The sequence below is a fragment of the Equus asinus genome, chromosome 12 (genome assembly GCF_041296235.1).
Source record: "Equus asinus isolate D_3611 breed Donkey chromosome 12, EquAss-T2T_v2, whole genome shotgun sequence".
Lineage (NCBI taxonomy): Eukaryota > Metazoa > Chordata > Mammalia > Perissodactyla > Equidae > Equus > Equus asinus.
The window spans coordinates 37038673-37064923 of record NC_091801.1 but is presented as its reverse complement, the minus strand read 5'-3'; the positions used below and the strand labels follow the sequence as shown (position 1 = coordinate 37064923).

The 26251-nt window shown below is 35.5% G+C and overlaps 1 protein-coding gene across 7 annotated transcripts in view; it reads left to right on the top strand.

The window, feature by feature from the left end:
* Positions 1-25987, top strand: part of NBN (nibrin) — a 45363-nt gene extending 19376 nt beyond the window's left edge. Inside the window, exons 9-16 of one of the 7 annotated variants that reach the window (XM_014853401.3) lie at positions 3878-4007; positions 6292-6567; positions 8644-9088; positions 12749-12820; positions 14200-14355; positions 16917-17030; positions 24340-24389; positions 25802-25987. In XM_014853401.3, the coding sequence (XP_014708887.3) occupies positions 3878-4007; positions 6292-6567; positions 8644-9088; positions 12749-12820; positions 14200-14355; positions 16917-17030; positions 24340-24389; positions 25802-25832 (1274 nt within the window). In that variant the 3' untranslated portion in view covers positions 25833-25987. Of the gene's footprint in view, positions 1-3877; positions 4008-6291; positions 6568-8643; positions 9089-12748; positions 12821-14199; positions 14356-16916; positions 17031-24339; positions 24390-24629; positions 24842-25801 lie in introns of those variants that run through there. The other 6 variants (XM_044744101.2, XM_070481324.1, XM_070481322.1 and 3 more) reach the window with 6 other exon arrangements.
* The last annotated feature ends 264 nt before the right edge of the window (positions 25988-26251 follow it).

Here is a 26251-nt window from a genome sequence, read left to right as displayed (position 1 = left end):
CTGAATGGCATCTGTGGAGTTGGACAGTGTACCTCTTGACTAGCTGTACTCTGCAACACAGGTTTTACAAATTAGGTAAGTGCTCAGCTAGATTTTGGAAGGAGTAAGCCCTTAGAGCCTAATGACCAGGAATTGATTAGATGTGTAGGTCATTAGTAATAATGATTGCTAATAATAACTGCTCTTTCTTGAGTTTGCAGAGACTTTACATATGTCATCAAAATTTAATCTGCAAAACAATCCTTTTAAGATAAATGATATCATGTACATTTTATAGATAAGGGAACTAACATACAGAAAGGTTAAGATTAGCCAAAGGTCACATAGCAAATAATTGGATTCAGATTGGCTTGTAAGTCAAAGCTGTTAGGATATTATTACACTGCAGTGCATATTTTGATGTGTAAAGTTTTGGGAAGTGATGGTGTAGAGGTAATGGGAGCAGATGTAACAGGATTGATGTCTCATAAATTTGACAGGTTAGTATTTTAATATTTGCATAAGAATGTTTATTCATCTGATAGCTCTTCCATTTCCCACTGAGTACACTAAGTATGTTTCTGTCTGTACATAGGTAACCTTCAAATACAGTTTTAAGTGATGGGGAAGTTTCCACCATGTTCAAATAACTTGTTTTGGTAGAATTGTGATATGATGAATATTTCTCCAAAATTTACGACTAGCATTCCCAGAATTTGTCCTTAAAGTGAAAAGCTAAAGACCAACTCTTCAGCCTTTCTTAGAGAATTACTTTAATGTGGATACCAAAGGAGAGCCATATTCTTGGAGAAGCTGTCTGTTAGAGACCTGCACAACCTTTAGAAATGGCATGTGCCAAAGATATTATTTTGTTGACAGTGGATTTCTTTTCTGTTACAGAAAAAAAAAAACCTATTAGTAATTTCAGATTTTAACAATATTACAAAAAATGTATTAAAAAAACAGAATTGTTGGGTCTAAGAGAGTAGCTCCCCTTGTCTCAGCCCCAATTTGGGAGAATTGGCCTTTGTTTCTGTTTTAGAAAACTAGTTCTCAACTATATATATATGCTTCAGAAACATTTTTTAAGGCAAATTCACGTTCTCTGTAGTTCAGAATATTCTGGGGTGCAGCCAAGGCATCTGGGTTTTGTTTTTTGGGTGTTTTTGGTTTGGTTTGATTAATTTTTAGCTCGTGTTTCTCATACAAACCCCAAGAACCACTGGCTTAGAATATCTAGGGAAAGACTGAACTAGAGAGGAGTCCTCTTTTATAAATGTGGAACAGGCACTCAGAGTACACAATTCAGTCATTTTTTATTCTTAGTAGACCTGAAATTTTCCCTCTCACAGCCGCTGCCCTATTTGAACCCTGCATGTCTTTCTTTCCTGAGGGCTGTTATAATTGCCCCGAGTAATGGTCCTGCCCCCATATTCATCTCTACAGTTAATATTTCACTTTGCCTCTAGACTCACCTTCCCTTTTCTTAAAAGGTTTTACTAGCTCTCATTATCTATAGAATAAACCCCTAAGCCCTTTGTCTCAACTTCCAAGCCATCAATTGGTTAGCTACAGCCTATCTCTTCCCATCCTCATCTTTTTTTTAACATGTGCCTTATTATGTATAGTTCCTGCACTCCTTCACCTTGCTCATCATGGTCCCTGTTCCTAGAATGCCAATACTACTCTTCAAAATCTGACTCATTCTGCAAATGCTCACCTCTTTCATGAAGTTTTTCTTTGTTGTTTTGTCTCCCATAACTTTCCTCCAAGTCAGGATTATTCTGTATTCTATACCCCAGTATTGGTTGATTTTTGTTTTTGTTTTTGTTTTTTGTTTTTGCATTCCAGTTAGAGTTTCTTCCTACTTTGAAATATAACCAGTTGTTTTCATGCCTCTTTCAGCCAATAGATTGATTATAAGCGCTTAATAATTTTGGATTCCCTCACAGCACCAAGCACAGTGTTCATTTGTAGTATGACTCTTTGCTTAATTGAACTAAGTCATTGGTACACAAGATTCTTTTTGCCACTGTGGAGCAACAAAATTTTATCATCCACTGTTGGAAGTGTATTTATGGCTGAAAGAGCTTAGAGATCATCTGATCTGTCTTTCTATTAAAATGTAGGAGATCTCAAGGCTGAGAAACATTAAGGTCCCATAGATAGTTCATGGCCAAGCCAATCTTAAAATCTGGGTTTTCTAACTACTAGACCAGTGCGTTTTCTATTGTATTATTTCATAAAGAAACAAAATCATAAGGAATTGGTAAAAATCTACACTGTCTTGAGTAGTATTACTTCTTGCACATATTCATGGGTAGGTGTGTGGATTCTAAGCCATAGACATCCAACTTAAAAAAATTTTAGAACACAACCAGTTTTGGGGGAGCAGAGTGAATGCATGCCTCCTTCCCTCCCTTTTTCCTTTCCTTTCTTTTGTCCTTTCTGTTCGTATTCATTCATTTATTTATTCCACAAGTATTTATTGAATATTTGTTATATACTTGTAATTATTCTAAACATTTGGAATAAAGAAGTGAGCAGATCAGAGCAGATCTCTGCCCTCATGATATTTTTGGCTAGGAGAACATTGTAAATAATCTTATTGTTGACAAACCTCAGTTTTTCTGGGTTGTTAGATTTGATTTATAAATTGTTTCTTTTAGTGATTATGTAAGCATTTGTAATTATCATCTTTTACAAACTTCTGTGGAAGCCAAAATAAATTTTAGGGATATATGTGTTTAAGGAAATGCCAATGAGCTTCTGGGGTGGTCATGTAAGGAAAACGGCAGAAGTCATTTAAATACTTGAATTTAGAATCAGTAATAAGCATTTATTAAACACATCCTATGTCATGAGGGCCTAACAGATTGATAATTTAGCTTAGAGACTTGAGAAATGTCAACTTTTAACATTTTCAGCTAACAATTTAATTCCATTAACTTATTTTTATCCACTATATACCACACATTGCTCAGGGACTGAAGATATAGAAATGAGCAAGACTTGGTCCCTCTTGTCAAGAAGATTCCAAGTCTAATAAGGGAAAGTTAACAAGTAAGCCAGTGTAGTATAAAGTGATGATAATGGTAACAGCTACACTTGCATAGTGGTTACTGTGTTCCAAGCATTTTTCTAAGTGCTATCTTTATATCAATTCATTTTTCCCTCAGAACTTGTGAGGAAAGTATTATATTTATCCCCATTTTATAGATGAGGAAACTAAGAGAAGTTAAGTAACGTAACACGTGTCACACAATTAGTGATAGTGTGTTAAAAGTTTATGGAGTGATGTAAATGGTGGGATGGGAGCTAAAAGGAGGGGCACCTAATTCAGTGCGGGAGGTTGAAGAAAAGTATGCCAGAAGAATTAAATTGCTTGCACTTGAATTAAATCGCTGTTCTAGTAAATAAAATGATGAAATAATCATGGTTTTCTGGAGTAGCCACAAAATTTGTCTAAAACTGTTTATGTCTTCTTTTCAGATATTGTGTTCCTTCTAAAAATAAAACTCACATTGATTTTGATTTGTGTAGATGATAGGGTAGTTATACTTTCTGTGAGGAAGAAATGTGATTTTTGGGTCTGCTGACTTAAAGCATAATTTGAATTAGAATTTAAGTTGGTTCTATTTTTATTTAAGTTAATAATACTTCACCACGAAGGATGTGATGTATCTTTAAAATGATTTGATTTAGATAAGCCCATCACAGATGCCAACAGGCTGCAATAGGTGATTTTGTTAAGTATTTGTTGGCTCTACTGACTGGAGACAACCGTGTGCTGTATTGCCTAGTTAATTCCCTCAGCATGGCAGTCTAACAATTTTAAGTGACCAAATGTTCATCTCGTGTCTAGCAGTTGTGATTCTTTCACTTGTGTGATTTTCAGGATTGAAGACAACGACTCCAGGGTCAAGCTTTTCTCAAGGCTTGTCAGTCAATGAAAAACTGATGCCAAGCGCCCCAGTGAATACTACAACATATGTAGCTGACACAGAATCAGAACAAGCAGATACATGGTACAACTTCATTGTTAATGAACTATTGTTATTTTTCTATCAATAAATTAATAGTATATTCAAGAAATAAAGTCAGTGCCTTATCAGGTCATCTCTTAGGAGATAAGCATGGGAGAGTGGGATGCCAGGGAAAATAATATTTTAGGACAGGGATCAGCAAACTTTCTATAAAGGACCAGAGAGTAAATATTTTTGGCTTTGTGGGCCGTCGATTTCTGTCACAGCTCCTCATCTCTGCCATTGTAGCATGAAAGCAGCCCTAGACAACATGTAAGTGAATGAGTATGGCTGTGTTCCAATAAAACTTAATTTACAAAAGCAAGTGGCAGGCCAGATATGGTCTGCAGTCCATAGTTTACCAACCTTTGTCTTATGATAATTTTTTTTTTGTTCCTTGCAAATGTACAGGGAAGACTATAAAGAATTATACTACTTTATTTGTGACTGGTAAAATAAGTTTTAAATAAATTTGTTTGCATTATATGATGTTGCCTGTATTTGAACATTACTTACGGGGTCGGCCCAGTGGTGCAGTGGCTGAGTTCACATGTTCCACTTCTTGGCGGCCCTGGGTTCACTGGTTTGGATCCCAGGTGTGGACATGGCAACGCTTGGCACGCCATGCTGTGGTAGGCATCCTACATAGAAAGTAGAGGAAGATGGGCATGGATGTTAGCTCAGGGCCAGTCTTCCTCGGCAAAAAGAGGAGGATTGGCAGCAGTTAGCTCAGGGCTAATCTTCCTCAAAAAAAAGAGAAAAAGAACATTACTTACAATTTTGGAGATACTTATATGTGTCTGTCTGGCTATCTAAATAATTCATATTTGTTCATAAAGATAGTTTTTTAGTGGTTCTCTATTTGAAAAGGTTTTTTTTTGTTTTTGGAGTTTTTTTGAAGAGCAAAGCTAGTTCATTCATATTCTATGATATTTTTCATTTAAGACAGTATATTTTATTTTAAATAATCCATAGTGAACTGTTCATATTGAAAGATACTTATTATATCACTGTATTAGACCATATTTAAATTTTTACTACACCATGCTTTATATTAAGACCAAGTAGAACTTTTTAAGAGAAACTCATGTTTTGAAATTGTGAAATAAGAATAACAGAGGCAGTGTATATTCAACCATACATAATAGAACTGTGTGTGTTTAAAGAATTTTTCTGGTCATCTAGAGTTCTACTCTAGAGACTGCCATCTGGCTGGAATATAACCATATCAGTTCATCTAAAGTGATCTAAATACCCCATTATATATGATGCTGGAATGATAGGTTATTCTTTTTCTGACTTTCCGTCTTTTAATAATTTTTATGCCTGGCAATAATTTAAACTTTTTTTTTCTGCTTTCTCTCCCCTAATCCCCTTGGTACATAGTTGTATACCCTAGTTGCAGGTCCTTATAGTTGTGGCATATGGGACGCCGCCTCAACGTGGCCTAATGAGCAGTGCCATGTCCGCACCCGGGATCCGAACCCTGGGCTGCCACAGCGGAGCATGCAAACTTAACCACTCAGCCCCGGGGCCGGCCCCTAAACTTTTTTTTTTTTAAGATTTTATTTTTCCTTTTTCTCTCCAAAGCCCCCCAGTACATAGTTGTATATATTTTTAGTTGTGGATCCTTCTAGTTGCAGCATGTAGGATGCCGCCTCAGCATGGCTTGATGAGCGGTGCCATGTCCACACCCAGGATCCAAACTGGTGAAACCCTGGGCCGCCGAAGCGGAGCAGGCGAACTTAACCACTCGGCCACAGGACCGGCCCCTAAAGCAAAAATTACCTAGGATTATCACATAGTTTAATTTATCATAAGATACTAGGTTGGTATTCCATGTGTATTTGGCAGGGTTTTTTTGTTTTTGTTATTTTTGCTTAGGAAGATTCACCCTGAGCTAACATCTGTTGCCGGTCTTCCTCTATTTTGTATGTGAGCTGCTGCTACAGCATGGCCACTGATAGATGAGTACTGTAGGCCGGCGCCCAGGAACCGAACTTAAACCACTAGGCCACTAGGGCTGGCCCTGGCAGTTTTTTATAGCAGACCATGCCTGACAATATGTGCTGTAGAGGATGAAGAAGAGAAAAGGTATCATCTGTCTTCAGGGAGCTTTGATGACAAAGGAGCTACTTTCTTGGGTTAGTAAAATATACTCGCAGAAATGTTGTCTGAAGATAATTATGTTCTAAAGCTGTATTACATTAGTACTACTTAAAGGACTTTGTTTCTAGATAAAAATTGCTGTAAATGTGACTGTTTACCTTCTGTTCTTTTGCTCCAGTATGGATTTGAGTGAAAGGCCAAAAGAAATCAAAATCTCCAGACTGAAACAAAAATTCAGAGGGCCTTCACAAGAAACATTCACTGTGAAGGAACCCCCCAAGATAAGCTCTAATAATAATAATACAGTATCAAATACTCTGGTTAGGATGAAAATCCCTAACTATCAGCTTTCACCAACGAAATTCCCAAGTGTAAATAAAAGTAGAGATCGGGCTTCTCAGCAGCAGCAGACTAACTCCATCAAAAACTACTTTCAGCCATCTACCAGGAAAAGGTATATTTTTACTAATACTTCCCTGTATCTCTGAAAAATATTAATATTTGTTATATGATTGTAGAATGGTAGTCTTATTCTGCTTAAGTATGCCCTTTGACCTATTCCCTCTTAGAAAGCACATAAGTTAGATTCTCCCTGATCTTTTTTTCTTCTGTTGTTTCATTTGCTGCATTTCTCTTGAAGGAGTGCTTTCCCACACCTTAGTTCTTTTGACCTACCTTTTTCCCTTGGTCACCTCTCACTTCTTTTAAGACCATGCTCCATTAATTATTCTCTCAATTTCTAGCACCTTTAATATCATCTAGGTCCTTTTTTTCTGTATTCAAAAGCTCTATCTGACTTTTGTTTTTTAAAACCTTTCCTTGACTTGGTTTCTTCTGTTAGCTACTGCCTTTTGTCTTTTACAATCACTGTTAAACTTCTCAAAAAAGGAGATTATTGTTATTGTTCCCATTTCTGTATGAAATAGTTCTTAACCAGCAATATTTCATCTTGACATGACATCCTTGAAAGTAACCATTGACACAGTTGCCAGCTCTAGTAGCCTTTTGGTAACATTCAACTCTTGAATCTTGAACCTTTGTCCTCTTCTAGTCTCATCTCAGTTTTTGTGTTGGTGGCCCATCCTCATTCTTTTGCCTCTCTTACTTTCCCCTTCACCCCCTTGGAAGACTCCTTTTCCTTCTCCTGCTTTTTATATACTCTGTACTATACTTTCATGGTTTCATGATTTTATTGCAGATGATCAATATATTTGGCCCTAACATCCTGTACATTTCACTTCTAGTTTTCCACAGGAGTTTCCTGCTGTTTTCCCGAATAATAGGCCTATAGCTTTTTCTCCCCTGTCACTGAATGTGTGTTTTTGTTAGTAGTTCACTTTGTCAAGATCTTTGACTCTTTCTCCTCTGCCTCCCCAAACTAGTAGTGTTGATTCTTATTTTCAGTGTCTTGTAAATTCCTCCCTTTTCATCTGTTTCTGTTGCCAGCTCTCTGGTTCAAACTCTCAGCACCTAAATTATTACAGAAACCTCTTGATCAGTCTGTCCAGTACCCTGACATTAGATTAGCTTTATTAAAATATCACTTTGACTGTTCCAGTTCAACATGAATCCTGTAAAGCAGAGACCCAAGTTTTTATGTCCTCTGTGGGCCTTGTTGTTCTTAGTGCCAGTGAGTCAATTCCGACTCCTAACGGCCCTGTGTACTGTGAGAGCAGAACCCTGCCCAGTCTTTTTGTGCCATTCTCTCACTTTCCAGTGCTATATCAGTGTTCTACTGCTATTCACAGGGTTCTCATGACCAATTTTTTTGCAAGTAGATGGTGAGGTCCTTCTTCTTAGCCTTAGTTTGGAAGCTCTGCTGAAACCAGTCTGCCATGGGTGACCCTGCTGGTATTTGAAATACCGGTGGCATGGCTTTCAACATCACAGCAATGCAGCTGCCACAATGTGACAACCAACAGACGGGTGGTGTGGTTCCCAGACTGGCAAATGAACCCCGGGCCATGACATTGAGATCGACAAATCTTAACCACTCTTATGTGAATGAATGATGTAGTGTCGAATAGAAAACTCTTAGTCAACTATTTACATATTGCTTGCAGTGTATAGTGTGTACTATATTCTGGATTTAGCCACTCTGACTTACTGTCTTGAATCAAGTTCTCATTAACCTGTCAGGTTTTGTTTCCAGGGTAATTTTTCCCTGCCTACAAGTTCCCTCAATTATAGAGTAAGCTATTGTTTCCTGGCAACAAGTCCTTTGTATTTTTATGTTTTTCTACCTTTTCCTCCACATTGCTTTATCAGCTACTGCTACTTCAGCAAAGAAGATACACATCTCCAAATTGTTTTAGCCGTAGGGTTGATCAGTCGCATCAAAACAGAGTGTATGTGAATGATGTACTGTTTTCAGATGTCTATTTTTTGATTTCCAGTGATGTTGTTAATTAATAAAATCAAGAATATTGTGAAATAAATGGGGGAGGGAGTGAATATTGCCAAACCAAAAAATTACTTAGCTATGTTCATTTTCTTTTTTTGTTTTCTTCTCTCTTTTTTTAAATCTAAGGGAAAGGGATGAAGAAAATCAAGAAATTTCTTCATCTAAATCAGCAAGAATAGAAATGTCTTGTTCTCTTTTAGAACAAACACAACCTGCTACACCCTCAATATGGAAAAATAGAGAGCAACATCTATCTCAGAATGAGCCTGAAGGGAAAAAAACAGATAACTTACTTACAGATACAGATTTAAAATCCACTGTGAAAAATTCTGCCAGTAAATTTCTTTCTACAGAAAAGCTAAGATCAGAAAAAAGACAAGAAATTGATGATTTAGCCATAGAAGATGAAGTATTAGAACAGTTATTCAAGAACACAAGACCAGAGTTGGAAATCAAAGTGAAAGTTCACAAACAAGAGGAAGCCATCAATATTAGAAAAAGGCCAAGATTTGATATAGAAACAAATGGCACTTTTAATGATGAAGCAATATCAGAAAGTAACAAAATACCTGTAAGTAACATTTTTTAAATAAGTATTGCAAATAGAAACTTAGAATGTTAAAAAGTACTTTAGATATTTGTATTGACACTATGAGCATCCAAAAAATTATCTTCAACACCCAGTATTAAGTATAGGAATTTGTTGGTCAATAAGGTAAATGTTAAAAATACAGTTATTCTTTGACAGTATATAATAAATGACAACAAATAAAACTGTTATTCCTGATTGTTTTAATAGATTTCCAGGCTGTACTATTATATCAGACATTTGGCCATGCCGGTAAGTGTAGGAGATGCCTTAGTAAACAGGCACAGAAAGATAAAGTTAGTAAAACAAAATATCTACTAAGTAATTTTTTAGGATAAAACATGTGTAATATCACTAGAAATTTTTATTTTCCTTTTGATCTTTAATGTCCTATCCTATTTTCGTAGAATGTTGATAATTTGTCTTACCCACTTTGGTCTAAGAAAATTCTTCAGAGTATTTCCTATTTTTTAGATCAGTAAGTTGGATATTGTTTGTAGACTAGTTAGCTTTTTAGGTGAGAACACTGACCTCATGAAATCAAAATTTAATATTCTAATCTCCCACATAGGTCCGTTAGCTCCACTCTCAGTCATGTCTATGGTTGTCCCCTCCTGTAAACAGCTACTGGATAAAGATAGGACTGAGTAAGAGGATAAGAATTAAGTGATTGGAAGGTGCAGCAATTAAGCATTTGATGAAAACTTAGTGTGTGTCAGGCACTATGTAAATTTATAGCTACTACTGAAAAAACAAAGTGTGTGTCCTATTTAGCCTATATATTGGCATTTTCATATAAAAGGAGAGAATCATTTCTTATTTCTTATAAGTGAATCCTAAATGCCCTCTGTGGACCAGCTGCATCAGAATTACTTAGCGAGCTTTTTAAAAATATGGATTCCCAGACCAAAGCCCCAGAGATCCTGATTCAGTACATCCAGTTTACTTCCCAGAAAAAGTTCTCTCCCTTTATTGGTTAAGAATACCTTTTGCTGTCTTTAAAAAGTCTAAAGTCAGTAGCTTAAAGATGATAGAGTTATTTTTTTCTTATGAAAGAAACCCAGAAGCAGGTAACCAAAGCTGCTTGGCAGTTCCATAATATTAATTTCCTGGGTGTCTGTCTTTCTAATCTATGAGATGGCACCTCTAGCCATCATGTCCACTTTCCAGGGAGGAAGAAGAAGGTGGAGAGAGAACAGGGTAAAGGTCTTTCCACGTGAGTTCCTCCCTACTTTCTAAGGAGCTTTTTCAGAAACCCCACCTGATAACTTTTGTTATTGGCTGGAATTTAGTCATGGTTGTGCCACTTCCCATCCCTCCCCCTCAACTTACAACAGGGTTCTGGGAAATGTTTTCAGTTTGGTACATTGCTATCCTTAATGAACTTAAGAGGAAGAAAGGGAATGGATACTGAGGTATCCTCTAGCCAGATTGAGAACTTTAGAGACAGAGGGGTCTTTATTACCAAAGATTTAATATTAGCTGACACTTTACAGAAGACATTAATTGGACCAAGTGGTTTATATATCCTAGAAGTCACTTCTGCATCAATTTCCACTATAGTGAAGAGTTAGGTAAGTTAGTTTAATATGGCATTTGGTGAAATCCAAGGGATGATTTCCTAAGTTTAATAACTTTACATCTCTTTATAAAGATAGGTTTATTCTACTTGCATTATGAATTTACATTGTCACTTTAGCTCCAGACTCTTTCAGAATCTGTATTCAGGTTACATAATATTATAAGCATTTAGTCTTTAGAAAGTTAGGCTCTGTTATTTTGGCCACACCTTTGGATATGCATTTCCCTTGTGGTACCCTTTCCTCCTGTATTTATTTTTAATTTTTTCTGATATGTTCTTAATTCTTTCCCTAGTCTTCTTGTCCTATTAAGTACTTTAATCTTTTTTTATAGCCCTTTTTTTTCTTTTCCTTAAATTCTATCCCATATTGGCCCATTGCTCACAGTCTGGAAATTGTTATGGTTTAAGTCACAGAATTCTTTGGTCCATCCTTTATGGCTGCTATTAATCTTCTTAAATACCTACTTTGACCGCACATTCTCCCAGGGCTCGTGTCACCCAAGCTATATTTCATTAGATCCCAGACTGGGAGAGATGAGAAGTGAGCATCATACACCAGTGATACGGGAAACATTAAACAGTCTTTGTGAACCTGAAAACACTTGTCATTTAATAGCCAAGGTATACTTGTTATATAATGATCTCAGGGAATATAATTATTTTATTTTACTCTTGATTCTGTAGCATAGTTTTCTTTGTCCTTATTTTACTGTTTCAGAATTCATGACATTCTAAATAAAAATACAGTACAAAATAAATGTCATATTAGACTTTGGCACAGTGAATAGCAATTTGAAACACAGGTCTACCCTGCTTTTTTCTGTTAGCTTTCTCAGAATCTAATTCATTCATTCATTTAGTTATTCTAGGCACTGGGCATGCTAACATGAAATGCAGTCAGAGAGGAAACGTTTGATAGGCCTTTAGGAGGTAGAATCTCCAGGCCTTGGTGATTGACTCAGTATGAGAAATGAGGCGAGGGGAAAGAATATAGGATATTTCCCAAGCTTATAGTCCGAGTGTCTGGGTAGGTTCTGTGAGATAGGAAATAAAAACTTGCTCAAGAGGATGAGCAAGTTTGAGGGAGTAGAGCAGGATGTGGAAAAGGTGTGGGGAGTAAAATGTTCTGATTGCACCTTCCACTTGGTGATGTCTACGAAAGTACTCAGTAAAAGGGCACATGGTAGGCTTGGAATATAAATTTTTAATCTTAATACTGGTAAATGAAAACATTAATTCTCTTTAGTCTCTAAGCAAGCACAGAGTACGTTTCTTTTTCTGCCCTTTCCAACTTTCTTATTAAAATTTTTCTGAATTTTTATTACTGAATCACTGCAGATTTGATGTAAAATGATATGCCCCCCCCCCGTTCTATCCAAAGGGATTGTAATTTTTACTTAAGCCATCTACGTAATAGGATTGTGTCTAGAACATGGTCTACATATATGAATGTGAAGGATAGTATGATTGTATACAAGGCTGTCTTCAGTTTATTACAGATGAATGTCTTGGACAATTAGAGTAACTTTCTTGTTGAATTAGGGGGATTTAAAATTCAATTCTAAATATAGATTTAGATAGAATCTTTTAAAAGTGATTCTTTTTATTTTTGACTGTGAAAATAATACATACTCCTGTAGAAATACAGAAAATAAAAACATAGTGACAGTTTGTTGATACTCCTACCAGCTAGAGATAGCTATAGTTAATATTTTGGTATTTTCTTTTTTAAATCTTATCTTGCAAACTTGGAATCAAGTGTTAATGCAATTTTTTAGCCATTTTTTATTCACTTATGATCCTATCTCAAATAATTAAATATTCTTTACATATATAACCTATATGAACTTAGATTGCTTCCAGTTGTTTGCTCTTGTAACTCATACTACAGTGTCTTTTCCTACATATATTTCTATTCTTATCTCATAGTTTCTCTGGGAAAGATGACTTGAAAGTCAACTACCTGGGTCAAGAGCATGAATTTCAGAAACCATGAATTTCATGGTTTTCAGAAAGATACCATTTTAAACTCCTGTGAATTCTATTTTTTATTTCTTTAGCAAGAAAGTGAAACTGGGAAGAAATGTGAACTCAAGAAAGAATCACTCTGGTCAACTAAAGAAGAACTATTTGTGAGGAAATTTTTATTTATTTTATTTAACTATTATAAAGATTTGACTTATGGACCATCACTTCAATTTCTGTCAGTTTACATTCTTAGGATTAATTCCCTTTCTATAATTTTGGTCTATTTCATAATAATGCGTCCTCTGGAAATGGATAGCATTTACAACCGTGGTATGGCAAAAAGAGTATGGAGAAAAGCCTGAGTGTATTTCCTTGCTCTCTACTTCATAGATATGTGACCTTGAACAAGGCATTTCCACATTTATGAACCTCAAGTCTTTTGTTAAAGATTTTATTTTTCCTTTTTCTCCCAAAGCCCCCCAGCACATGGTTATGTATTTCTAGTTGTGGGTCCTTCTAGTTGTGTCATGTGGCACGCTGCCTCAGCATGGCTTCATGAGTGGTGCCATGTCCACGCCCAGGATTTGAACTGGCGAAATCCTGGGCTGCTGAAGCAGAGAGTGCGAACTTAACCACTCGGCCACAGGGCCGGCCCCCTCAAGTCTTTTGTTTATAAAATCAGATTGATAGTTTTTCAACAGAGTTGTTGTTTATGTCAAATAGAGTAATGAATGTGAAATATTGTATACTCTAAAACACAATGCAAAAGTATTAGGCTATTATTAGAGTTCCTGATTACATTTTGTTAATAAACCTTTTCTTTTGACTTTTCCCTTTTTTCTTCTCTCCTTGACTGTCATCTTAGTCCTATTAGCATCTTTTATATGAATATATAGTAAAGCAGTTTAAAAAACTAAGATGGTCAGCCTTGAGCAGCTGTAACAATGTTGATATCTAACTAACTAGTTGGTTAATAATAAATGACTTGAATCTTATCCAGCAACAGGAAGGAATCTTCAGGCTGATTTAATAGCTGTTCATCTGGAATTAAAAAGTGGCTTTCAGTTAATGAGCTAGTGTGTCCAGAAGTGTCAAAAATAATAAAAAATATAAATTATTGAAAATCCAAGAAAACCTAAATATAGTAGATGAAAACTTGTAGAAAGGATTGTATAATAATCTTGTATGGTTTTAATGAAAAGCAGATAACACTGAGATTTTATATGCAAGAAGATAAATTGTTTATTGAGATGGTATTTATTAGAATAGGATACCAAATTAAAAATACTATGTGGTTATTCGCCTTCTATCATAGGTAAATATATTGTAAATGTTTCTAAAATTATAGAGTACTTGAGTAAGTAATTTTCTAGTTTTGAAGTAGATATGATTTAATTCCAGATGAAAAGTTCAGGTGCCAGAAATAAACCTTTTCTGCTGTTTTTTCAAGTATTTGAGCTTCTTTCTGTAGACCCCTAAATGACAAGTAATTTTCCTTTTCCTTCTTATTTCTTCTTGCCTATCCATCTTAACCTGGTTTAAGAACAATGACGAGCTTCAGGATCATGGGGAGATGCTTCCAAGGAAGGTGTTACTGATTGAATTTAGATCACTGGTGGTTAGTAACTCTACCTCCAGAGATGCATCCAGAGTAAATGATGATTATGGTCAACTAAAGAATTTCAAGAAATTCAAAAAGGTATGTATTCCTTTAAAGTATCACAAGAGAGGAGCGTTTGAAATGTTTTTAGAAATACTGTTGATGCATAATAGTAATAAAAGCAGTTCATGTTGAAAACTGATGCTATTTCTTGTGCTTGAAACAATTTAAAAAATGACTCTAGGAAGGACGTGAACTAGCAGTTAATATATGGAACACCTAGAATGAAGAAAACTTCAGTAAGACTGAATTCTTTAAAGGGTGCTGTTTGGAGCCAGCCCCGTGGCTGAGTGGTTGTTTGCGCGCTCTGCTTCGGTGCCCCAGGGTTTCGCCCGTTTGGATCCTGGGTGTGGACATGGCACTGCTCATCAGGCCACGGTGAGGCAGCGTCCCACATGCCACAACTAGAAGGACCCACAACTGAAGAAGAATATACAACTATATACTGGGGGGATTTGGGGAGAAAAAAGCAGGAAAAAAAAAAAAAGATTGGCAACAGTTGTTAGCTCAGGTGCCAATCTTTAAGGGAAAAAAACAAAAGGGTGCTGTTTACCTGGTTCTCCTCACCTTAAGCAGCAGGCTTTTGGCTATATTGTTAGGGTTCTCCCAGTTCTAGTATTGATCTGTGACTATGAGAAGGGGTTCTTTTATTTCGTTTTTTTTTTTTTTGAGGAAGATTAGCCCTGATCTAACATCTCCTGCCAATCCTCCTCTTTTTGCTGAGGAAGACTGGCCCTGAGCTAATATCCATGCCCATCCTCCTCTACTTTATATGTGGGACACCTACCACAGCATGGCATGCCAAGTGGTGCTATGTCCGCACCCAGGATCCGAACCAGCAAACCCCAGGCCACCGAAGCGGAACATGTGCACTTAACCGCTGCGCCACCCAACCAGCCCCTGAAGGGGTTCTTTAACTCAGGACTTCATAAAAATAACAGATTTGTTGAAAATAAATGAGTACATTCAATCATGAAAGCTAGACATTTTATTATTACATGTATATATAAAACAAAATATAAACGTACACTGAGTATTACCATCAGGCCTGAGTTCCTCTTCCTTTAGGAACTAATAAGATATTTATTTTATCAGTATGGTTAAAAGAATATTTTTGATCCAGTCTGTATTCTTTTGTTGTCTGTTCTGGGATATTTGCTTCTTGCCCCATACCTACTACTGACTGCTAGCTCTTGCTTATTCATTTGATCAGAATTCAGTAATTTTTTCAAAAGTAATTTCTGTGGAAGACTGCTTTCCTCTAGAACATGATCTCTGTGATTCTGCTGTCACTGTCAGGTGTTGCAGTTTTTTCTCTCTAATGTGAACGACTGTTGAACATTTCTCAGTTAAATTAGTTTTCTGCCTACTATGACAATGTCTAAAGGGTTCTAAACTCTGTTTAACAGTAAGAATCTCCTGTACTCAGAGGGAAAGATGGAAATATCTCCCACTTACATAGCACCCACTTACTCTTTCCCACCCCACAGCTGTGGCTCATGAATAGCACAGGGGCACGCTTACTGCCTGGGTTCTTCATGTTCAATGTTGTGTTACAAAATCTCATTGTTAAATCAAAATTCAAAAAACATACTTTTTTTGGTTAAAAAAATCATTTAATTTAAAAAAGATCATTGAATTAAAAAAAAAACTTTTTTTTTAATTAATGAAGTTACCAAAGACAAAGGCAGTAATATTCACTATAGGCCCAGGAATGGTGAAGAGGTATAAAGTAGTACAAACTTCTGGAGAGTAGATTGGGAAAATTTAAAACCCTTAAAAATATTAGTATCCTTACCTCAGGAATTTTTTTTTGAGACTTTAAAAGAAATTCAAGCCAAAATTTGTGTGGAAAGATGTTTAACTGGATTGCCTCTAATGAAAGAATTTATCTTGAGTTTTTTCTTTATATACCCAAGTCAATAACATGACTCTATTTGTACTTTTAAAATACTACTTGATGATGAAAACTAATTTAAAATTCCCTTCCCACTTCATATATTGAAATTTTAAAGATATGTCACATAAATATTAAGGATTTATTACTCTGTAAATACAATATTAGCAATGTGGTTAATATGCATTTTCACATATTTTCTTTTTATTAGCACCCCTTTATTTGTAAACAATTAAAATTTCAATTAAAAGTATAAACTGTTAACATCTCTTGCTAGGGATCTATAAATTGTAAAGTTTTTAAGACTTAAATTTTCATGGGTACTAGAAAGGGCTTAAACTTTGAAATCTTTAGAACAATGTATAATACTTTAAATTCTAGTGTGTGCGTGTTCACCTTGTGTTGCTTTAATTGGTAGATGATGAGCTAAGGCCATTTTTGAATTAAAACTCCAAATTAAAAATCCTAAAATCTTCTTAATAGATAAATCCCAGAGACGTATCTAAATCTGGGTGTAGTAAAAGGCAAAAATATATGGGTCTAGCACAATTACCTGTCTCTCATTTTCATTTATAGAATATAAACATCATTGGCACTTAGGTTATACGTGATTTACAATCTTTGCTTTTTTTATGAGCTTTTAAAAAAATGATTGTCTTAATTTGTTAGTGCGTTTAACCTTAATGCTTTTACTATTTAACAGGTCACATTTCCTGGAGCAGGAAAACTTCCACACATCATTGGAGGATCAGATCTAATAGCTCATCATGCTCGAACGAGTACAGAATTAGAAGAATGGTTAAGGCAGGAAATGGAGGTTAGTAGGAAGTGAGGCCTGGTAACTTCTTTGGTTTGCATTTTGGTCCCTGTGGTTTCCTTAGAGCACATTCTTCTTAAAACTAAACTTAAGGTCATTCATTCAGGAAAATTGCTGAGTTACAGAGCATTAAGATTAGTTTATATCTTTCCGTAACACTTCTTTAAGGGACTTCTAAATTTATTTTGTTAGTTGAGAAAAAAGAGACCTAAACAAATTAATTAAGTTTACATCCTGATGTAAAGGGGAAAAAAGAGACTTAATCCACAGAAATTTAAAAGAAAACTGAAGGAAGGGCCAGCCCAGTGGCATAGTGATTATGCCACTATGTGTGAAGTGCCACTTCACACACTCCACTTTGGCAGCTTGGGATTCATGGCTTCATATCCCAGGCATGGACCTACACACCACTCATCAAGCCATGCTGTGGCAGCGTCCCACATAGAAAATAGAGAAAGACTGGCACTGAAGTTAGCTCAGGGCCAATCTTCCTCACCAAAAAAACAAAACAAAACAAAACTGGGGCCGGCCCTGTGCCTGAGTGCTTAAGTTCACACACTCTGCTTCGGCAGCCCAGGGTTTCACGGTTTGGATCCTGGGTGCAGACATAGTACTCGGGCCATGCTGAGGTGGCATCCCACATAGAACAACCAGAAGGACCTACAACTAGAATATACAACTATGTACTATGGGGCTTTGGGGAAAAGAAGAAAAAAAAAAAAAGATTGACAACAGATGTTAGCTCAGGTGCCAATCTTTTAAAAAAACAAAACTAAAGGATAACAAAAGGATGGTCATACAGTCATATGGAGGATATTACAAATATATCAGTTATATATTATGTGAATGGACTGGGCTTTCTAAATCTGAAAATTGTCTTTCAGCAGTTCTCATTCATTTCAGAGTTTCTCGTTCATTATTTTCGTGAATATTTTTCCCCATTTTCTCTAGTATCTCTTTTTTTCTTTCTTTTTTTTTTTTAAGATTTTATTTGTTTTATTTTTTCTTCCCAAACCCCCTGGTACTTAGTTGTATATTTAGTTGTGGGTCCTTCTAGTTGTGGCATGTGGGACGCTGCCTCAGCGTGACCATACAAGTGTGCCATGTCCGCACCCAGGATCTGAACCAGGGAAAACCTGGGCCACCAAAGCAAAGCATGTGAACTTAACCACTCAGCCACGGGGCCAGCCCCTCTGGTATCTCTTTTTTTCTTTCTTTATATATTCTGGATATTGACTCCTTATCAGATATATGATTTGCAGATATTTTCTCCCATTCTCTGGGTTGCCTTTTCACTCTATTGATCATGTACTTTGATACACAGAAGTTTTAAATTTTGATGTAGTCCAATTATTTTTTCTGTTGCCTGTGCTTTTGATGTCATATCCAAGAAATCATTGCCAAATCTAATGTCAGGAAGCTTTTCCCCTATGTTTTCTTGTAAGGATTTCATAATTTTACCTCTTACATTTAGATCTTTGATCTCTTTTGAGTTAATTTTTGTATGTAGTATAAAATTAGAGTCTGACTTCATAATCGGTGGTTACATATTTACACTTTGGTTTAATGATGCATGAGCACCATCTCAAAGGTCAGGGGAAGAGCTTTAAAGTCAGTTATGCAATTGACAACAGCTTACTGTGGGAAACTTGGCTCCTTCTCTGGGCACTTGTTACTGATCTATCTCATTTTTCCCCACGGAGACTTTTTAAGTTTTAAGAAGGGAAGAGAAATTGTTAAATAATATTAATTATTAAGTAGTAATTATTTATAATATTTAGTTTAGATTCTTAAACTTATTGTTATGAAAAGTTTTCAGACATATATAAAGAGAATAGTAAAACAAACCCCCAAGCACACACCTTCAATAAATATCAGCATTTTGCACATCTTGCTTCATCTATTCCCTTTTCCAGCTTTTTCTCTTCCTGGAGTATTTTAAGGAAAATCTCAACCATTTAATCATTTCACTCATATTTATATGTTTAATGTAAACATAGGTTTCTGATCAAATATATATTATGTCAGCATGTACTAATATGTCTATGTTTTTTATAGTAGAATACTTCTATAAGCAATTCATATTGTTTTAAACCCTAGAACTAGCAGTATAATTTTGATATTTGAAATTGCTTTACAATTTTATAGTTTTCCATACTTGCTTTATGGCATTTCTTTGATCATATCTACAATTAATATACTGCCTTAAGCCTCAGAAACCCAAGCCTCAGTTATAACATTGCTGTTTTGGAAAAATAGGAACTGCTTACAGCTCTCCATGTTGTTATGCGGTTTCCAAGGACTCATCATTTACATGTATCAGCTACATATACACTGCTATAGTGAGAACTCACAGGAAAAATTACAAGAATGTTCTTCTATTTTACTTTGTCCCTTGGTGTTTTGAGTCCTGGTGGATATTATGTAACAAGACCATCCACCTGATCCATAATTCTTTCAGCCCTTTACTTTTTATTTAACTGGAGAATTTAATAAAATTCAGTAAAGTGGGAAACTTTTTGCTATAGAAGAAGTACTACATGGCAGTTAAGAATTCAGAAACACATGACCATTGAATTGAGAGAGAATCAGAGGCCTCATCCAAGGTTAGAAAGTTTTCTTCTTAGTCTTTGTATTGCCTGATTATCCAGTGCTATTGGAACTCAAAGGTGGGCTCCAGACATGTCATCTCAGCAGGCTGTTTGAAGTAGGGCTGTTTGCTACTTGAGGGCAGTATCTCTTTTTTGAACTCCAGTATGACGTAAGTTAAATCTCACTTTCTTCTCTATGTATCTTACCTTTTCTTCTGTGTATTTCATCTCTTTGTTTCTCTGGATTGTGTTTTTGGTAATTTCTTCAGATTGTCTTCTAGTTTAGTACTTCTATCTTCAGCTCTGTTGGGTTGGTGTTCCATCCATCCATTGAGTTTTCATTCAGCCTATTGTATTTTTTTTTTCTGGAAGTCTGATTCAATCATTTCTAAATCTTGTTCTCTGCTGATATTTTTAAGCTCCTCTTTTGTATTCTTTGCCTAATGCTACCAATACCTAAAGCGTTCGTCGATCTGTTTCTGCTGGTTCTCTTATGGTACCTTGTTTTCCAAGTATATGTTTCGTGGTCTTCGAATGTGAACTGCTCATTTCCGTATAACTTGATCTGTAGGAATTCCTTGTGTCCTAAATTCAGGTTTATTTCCTCCAGAAAAGATAAGTCTGTGTCTGCCAGTCTTGATCTACCAATGTGAGACCACTTTACTCTGCTTGTGATTTTATTAGATCACTCAGGTAGTTAATATATATTTGGGTGAGAAGCCTGAGTGAAGTCCAGCTTGTCGTCATAAACTTAAGTAAGATTTTTTATTTCTTTCCTTCACCGTGTGCCAGGGTCAAGACAGGCATGTTTGTTTGCTATCTCCTTTTGTGTTGTAGAGTTTATTCCTTTTTCACACTTTACTGCTGGAGTCAATAGATTCCCCATCTTGCGTTTCTTTCCTATCACTCAGCCCCCATACAGACATCAAAGCAGAGCCCAGGTGTTTATGGTTTGCAGATACCAACAGGGCAGGGCCGAAGCTGGCTGTGATACTTGGTAACCTCTTATGGTTTGTATTTTGCTTTATTGTGGGTTTAATGTAGTCTTCAGCAATTTGTTTAAAAAAGTTATTTATTTTATTTATTTTTTGATGAGGAAGATTGGCCCTGAGCTAACATCTCTTGCCAATCTTCCTCTTTTTTCTTGAGGAAGATTGTCCCTGAGCTATCATCCATGCTAATCTTCCTCTATTTTTTTGTATGTGGGATGCCACTACAGCATGGCTTGATGAGTGATGCATAGGTGCAGAATTCTTTGGAATGTACATTTATAAAATATTAAGAATTATGGTAGTACACACAAGAATGAATAACTTAAAATCACAAAGCCCAAAAATTGCCTATTTAAGCATTAAGTGAATAATACTCTAAACATCTCTTTATTGAGGAGGAATGAGAAGCAGGGACAGAGTGGGAAGGGAAGAAGAGAGATTGATAGAAGGAAGTAAAACTGAAGCATTGCTGACTTTGTGTAAATGTTTCCTCTCTCCAAGATATTTTATTTCCTGAGATCTTTCTAAGACTAATGAGGAAATATATGAAAAAAACTATCAGGTTAGAATCAGTATTTGTTTCAAACTGTATATTTTGATTTTAGACAATATTTGTTGGCTCCCTGCTGTGGCTAGTGAGGAAATTATTTGTATTTCCTCCACATCCCCTCCCCAACTTTATGACAGTTCTTTTTCTTCCCCTTTTTAGGTGACTTTCCATACCTGCATTATTCCTTCTTATGCTTGAAAGTCAATAACAATTAGAATATATCTCCATGTTGATCATTCTCCCTTCGTTTTTCCTAGAATACAGTGTGCATTTTTGATTTGCAGATGCAGTTCCTTTTTATTTCAAGGAACTTTTCTATTACATCTTTCAAAACATTTTATATTTGTTTGGGTTCTCTACATTTAAGACATAACTATCCTTTTATTAGATCACCTTTGCCCTCTGCATCCATTTCTTCTGCATTCATTGTGGTTTTCTTAAGCTCTTTCACTATGGCACAAATTTAAATTTCAGTTGTGTCTGTTCCATTCCTCATCAGCCATGTGACCTTGGGCAAATGACTTAACTTCTTTTTCTTTTTTTTTTGAAGATTTTATTTTTTTCCTTTTTCTCCCCAAAGCCTCCCAGTACATAGCTGTATATGTATTTTAGTTGTGGGTCCTTCTAGTTGTGGTACACGGGACGCTGCCTCAGCATGGCCCATGAGCGGTGCCATTTCCGCGCCCAGGATTCAAACGGGTGAAATACTGGGTTGCCGAAGCAGAGCGTGCAAACCCAACCACACAGCCACAGGGCCATCCCCGACTTGACTTCTTTATACCTCTCTTGCCTTCTGTGCAGAAGGGGAACAATAATAGTATCTCTATTTCACAGATTTTTTGTGAGGATTAAATAAGATACTATTTATAAAGCGTTTATAGTAGTGGAAACAGTGTTAGCTATTTCTAATTTATTTAATTCTGAATGGTGTTATAGGTCTCAGTTTGTTTACTTAGCATTCATTCCCCTTTTTATTTCATTGTGGTTTTTCTATCATCTGACTTTTTTTCTTATTTTATTGCTTTCATGTTCTTATTAATTTTATTTATTTTTTATTCTTGGGTTATTATTTCTTGCAGACCAAGTTCTTTGTCTTTTGCATGTTCTGGTCCAGTTTCTTTTTCCCCCTTCTGATACATAGAGTAGCTTTGCTGTTTGCTTTCATCTTGGCAGCTGTTTAAAGTAAATAATAGAGTGAACTTTCTTTGCATTGCTCAGCTTCTATATATAAATGTCCTACTGTCTTGACACCTCATTTCCCTAGGCTTGCCCCAGCTGCTTTTCTTTATTCCCAGCCCTTTGTTCTTTTTCAGCCCTTTATTGCTGCTGCAGGCCAATCTTAGTATTACAGAATCAGTTCCTGAAGTTTCCTTGAATTTAGGATGTTTTCATTCTGTACATTAAACGTAGTAATTCTCTAACTATATTCAACCTGATTTGAATTTTGAAAGACTGTGAAGTGTAGTTCTCCCAAATCCTTGAAAAATGCCAGTAATGTGAGGATTTCTATTTCTTAATACTATTTTACTTAATGTTTTTACTAAGATATATACAATAAAGCTTGTTTTTCCTCACTGGTTTTTCTTTCAAATTAGCATCCCCTGCCAGGAAGCCTTTAAGAATAATTAGATTAATGATACAGCAGCTTTTTTGACAACTGCTTTATGAAAATCATGAATCTTCCCATTTATGTTCTTTTATACCTATTAGAAAATATGAAAAGAAAAGATTTAATTTCATTTTGACATTTCACTGTATAAGTAGAAAATTAGTCTGTAAGTTTGAATCCCTGCATGTCATTCTTCTATGCCCTTTCCAAAGACTAAGAAGCAGTGTAACAGCCTGGTTAAGAGCTAGTGCTCTTACTTAGGTAGACCTGGTCAAATTCCACTTCTTTCATATGATGACTTTTTGATCTTCTGCAAGTTACTTAACCTAAGTCTCTGTTTCCTTATTGGTCAAAATTGGGATGATAGTGTAATAGTAGTAATGAAGTTAAATGAAGATTTAATGAGATTTTTTGAGAAAGAGTTTTAAGATAGTATCTGGAAATACACAAATGTAAATTATTAACAGTAAAAATAAACAGTATCTGTGTTCAAAGAACTTGTGGTCTTTTAGTGAGGATATAAATACTTACAACAGAAGGTAAAAATTGATAAGCATTTAGGAATTGTGTGGCTGAAGTTTTGTGGGAGTTCTTCATAGCAGACATTATTTTTAAATGAAGAGGATCAAAAAGCCATTGTTAAAGAGGTGAAAAATATGTTCTTTGATACATAGTGGGCACTAAATAATTATTGAATGAATGCACCTTGAAAGATGGTCAGATGTGGGAAGAGGACAAAAAGGAGGTAATCTTCTGGACAGAGGGAGAAACATGAACAAAAGCTGAGAGGGTCATTTAGTAGGACATTTATTAGGAGGCAAGTCTGGTTTTTTGTTTTTTCTTTTTTTTGTCATTTAGTTTTAACTGCATACAGAGTTCATGAAGAGGAGGGTGAAAAGAGATTGAGAAAGTAGAATGGAGCAAGGTTATGAAGAGCCTTTCCCATTTTAAGGGTCAAACTCAAGAGTTTGTGGGTATTTCTGGTAGATAGGAGAAGTCATTGAAAGGTTATGAATGGCACGTGATAAGATTGTAGCTCGACTTTAGGAAGACACACCCAGTACAGGGTTTTTCCGGTCCTAACTCTTGAAGGTGCTCTAGGAGTTTGGGGAGTTTGTGTTTAAAATTACTTTGTGGGTGAGGTAATTGAGCGGCTTCTGAGCCCTGACTTGGGACTCTGGGGGAGGAGAGCCACTTTACCTTATAGGGCTGCTCTGGTTGAAGGTGTAGTAAATATTGCCCTCTCAGCCCCTGCATCAGTGGTATGACCTCAAAACACTGAAATTTCATTTAGTAAAAGTGTTCTGCTGGAAAAAATATTTAAAAACTCAGTAAGCTAGCAGTATTATGTTTTGGTTGCCTTTGAGAAGAGATTGGCTGGAGAAAGTTGTTTAATTGGAAGACTTTTACAATAACCTTGGCATGAGGTAAAAATGGAGGATTTGTTAAATAGGAGAGATGTTGTAGAGGTAAGAACGCATGATTGTGACCACCCAGTATAGCAGTTCATTAACTATATATATATTCATCATTGAGCAAATATTTGAAATTATGTTAATTTTGACAGGTGCAAAATCAGCATGCAAAAGAAGAGTCTCTTGCTGATGATCTTTTCAGGTAAAGTTTAATTTCACCTTTCTCATGAATCTTTGAGATTATATAAAATTCAATTTCTAATCATTGGAAATAGAAATTAAATATTTCTTCTGTCTCTAGAAATAGACAGTCCTTCACTTAAAAAATGTTTTGTTTTGTTTTTTAATGTATGTTTTTCTTTTTACTACTTGAGCACTTCTTAATTGATTTTACTGGATATACTTCAGGCTTTGAGGTTGATTCAGTTGTACTGTATCACAGGATACTTAAAATTTGTATGGTGGCATTCAGGCAAAAGAAGTTTCCTGTGCTGGGTGAGTTTGGTTGATAAATTTATGAGATTTTCAGCTCTGAGTAGAATTATGAATGAATGGGTTTTAAATTAAGACAAGTAAAATAGCAGACCATTTGTTTAGTTTTAATTGGCATATGCATAAAAACAAGAGGCCAGATTAAAGTTTTGAAGAAAGTTTTTGAGGGAGGTTTAGAGGAGTTAGATAGGAATGGGTGATTATATAGAATGGGTGATTTAACGTATTTTCAGCATTCCTGCAGGCCCAACAAACCTTATAATAATTAGCTTTCAAATACTCATGAAATACTGTGTTATAGGTGGATACTGGCTAGGGGAGAATAACATTTTCCCAAACTTAAAGGCAGAACCAAGAAGTACAATACAGTAGAGTCTGCTTTGTAGCCAATTTGATTCTTTAATTTCATTATTGACAATATGAATCATTGGTGAAAATGTTGACAAACTATGCTGCTTTTTCATAGTCAAACGAGAATATCTGGTTGCCCAGCTACATTTGTTTAACTGCTATGGAAGAAAATTTTGTAAAGGAATTCTATTTTAGGTTCATTATGTTCTGTGAAAATGGTATACTTTAATTCAGTGGGGGATGACAGGTCTGTTTGAAGCTGTACTGAATATATAAACATTTATTTCTAAACTGTTGTTTTCATGAATTATTTTAATGCTTTTACAGAATTTTCTCTGTTGGTGGTATGTTATTTTTACCAAATATTCAACCAAGCAACATCAAAAGGATAAATGAAAGTAAAAATATCAGTGCTTAATATCTGATCCTAAGGATAAAATGAGCATTCTCATTCTATTTGCCAAAGTGTAGCTGTACTGAATATATAAACATTTATTTCTAAACTGTTGTTTTCATGAATTATTTTAATGCTTTTACAGAATTTTCTCTGTTGGTGGTATGTTATTTTTACCAAATATTCAACCAAGCAACATCAAAAGGATAAATGAAAGTAAAAATATCAGTGCTTAATATCTGATCCTAAGGATAAAATGAGCATTCTCATTCTATTTGCCAAAGTGTGACTATGTTTTGAAAACCCTTTAGCTTTGAAACTGAAAGAAATGCCATCATTTATCTAGATATCATTTAACCTCATTGCTTTCTTTGCAGATACAATCCTAATGTAAAAAGGAGAAGATAAGTGAGGATTGTATAAAGAAGCCATGGAGAAACATTTCCTATCAAGCATTTAATTCAGGTTTCCTCTGGGACACATGCATATATAGTGTATAGAAAAGATTTAAGTTACAAATATTTTATGGGCTAAATTTGTTAAATAAAATGCACAAAACTCCACTTCCTTTGTGTGCAACAATTAGTATTGTTTGTTCTGTTTTCAGTCTTTGTCATCTCATCCCTTATGGTAATTTTTTTCATTTTTAAATGTGGTTTTTATTTATTGAATACTTAATGTAGTCACAGTTCAAAATTCTAAAAGTACAAAAGTGTGAAAGATTAAAAAGTCTCTCTTCTACCACTGTTCTAGTTATTTGGTTCCCTTCCTCAGAAAAAATCCATGATACTCATTTCTTATGAGTCTTTCCAGAGGTTTTGAATGCC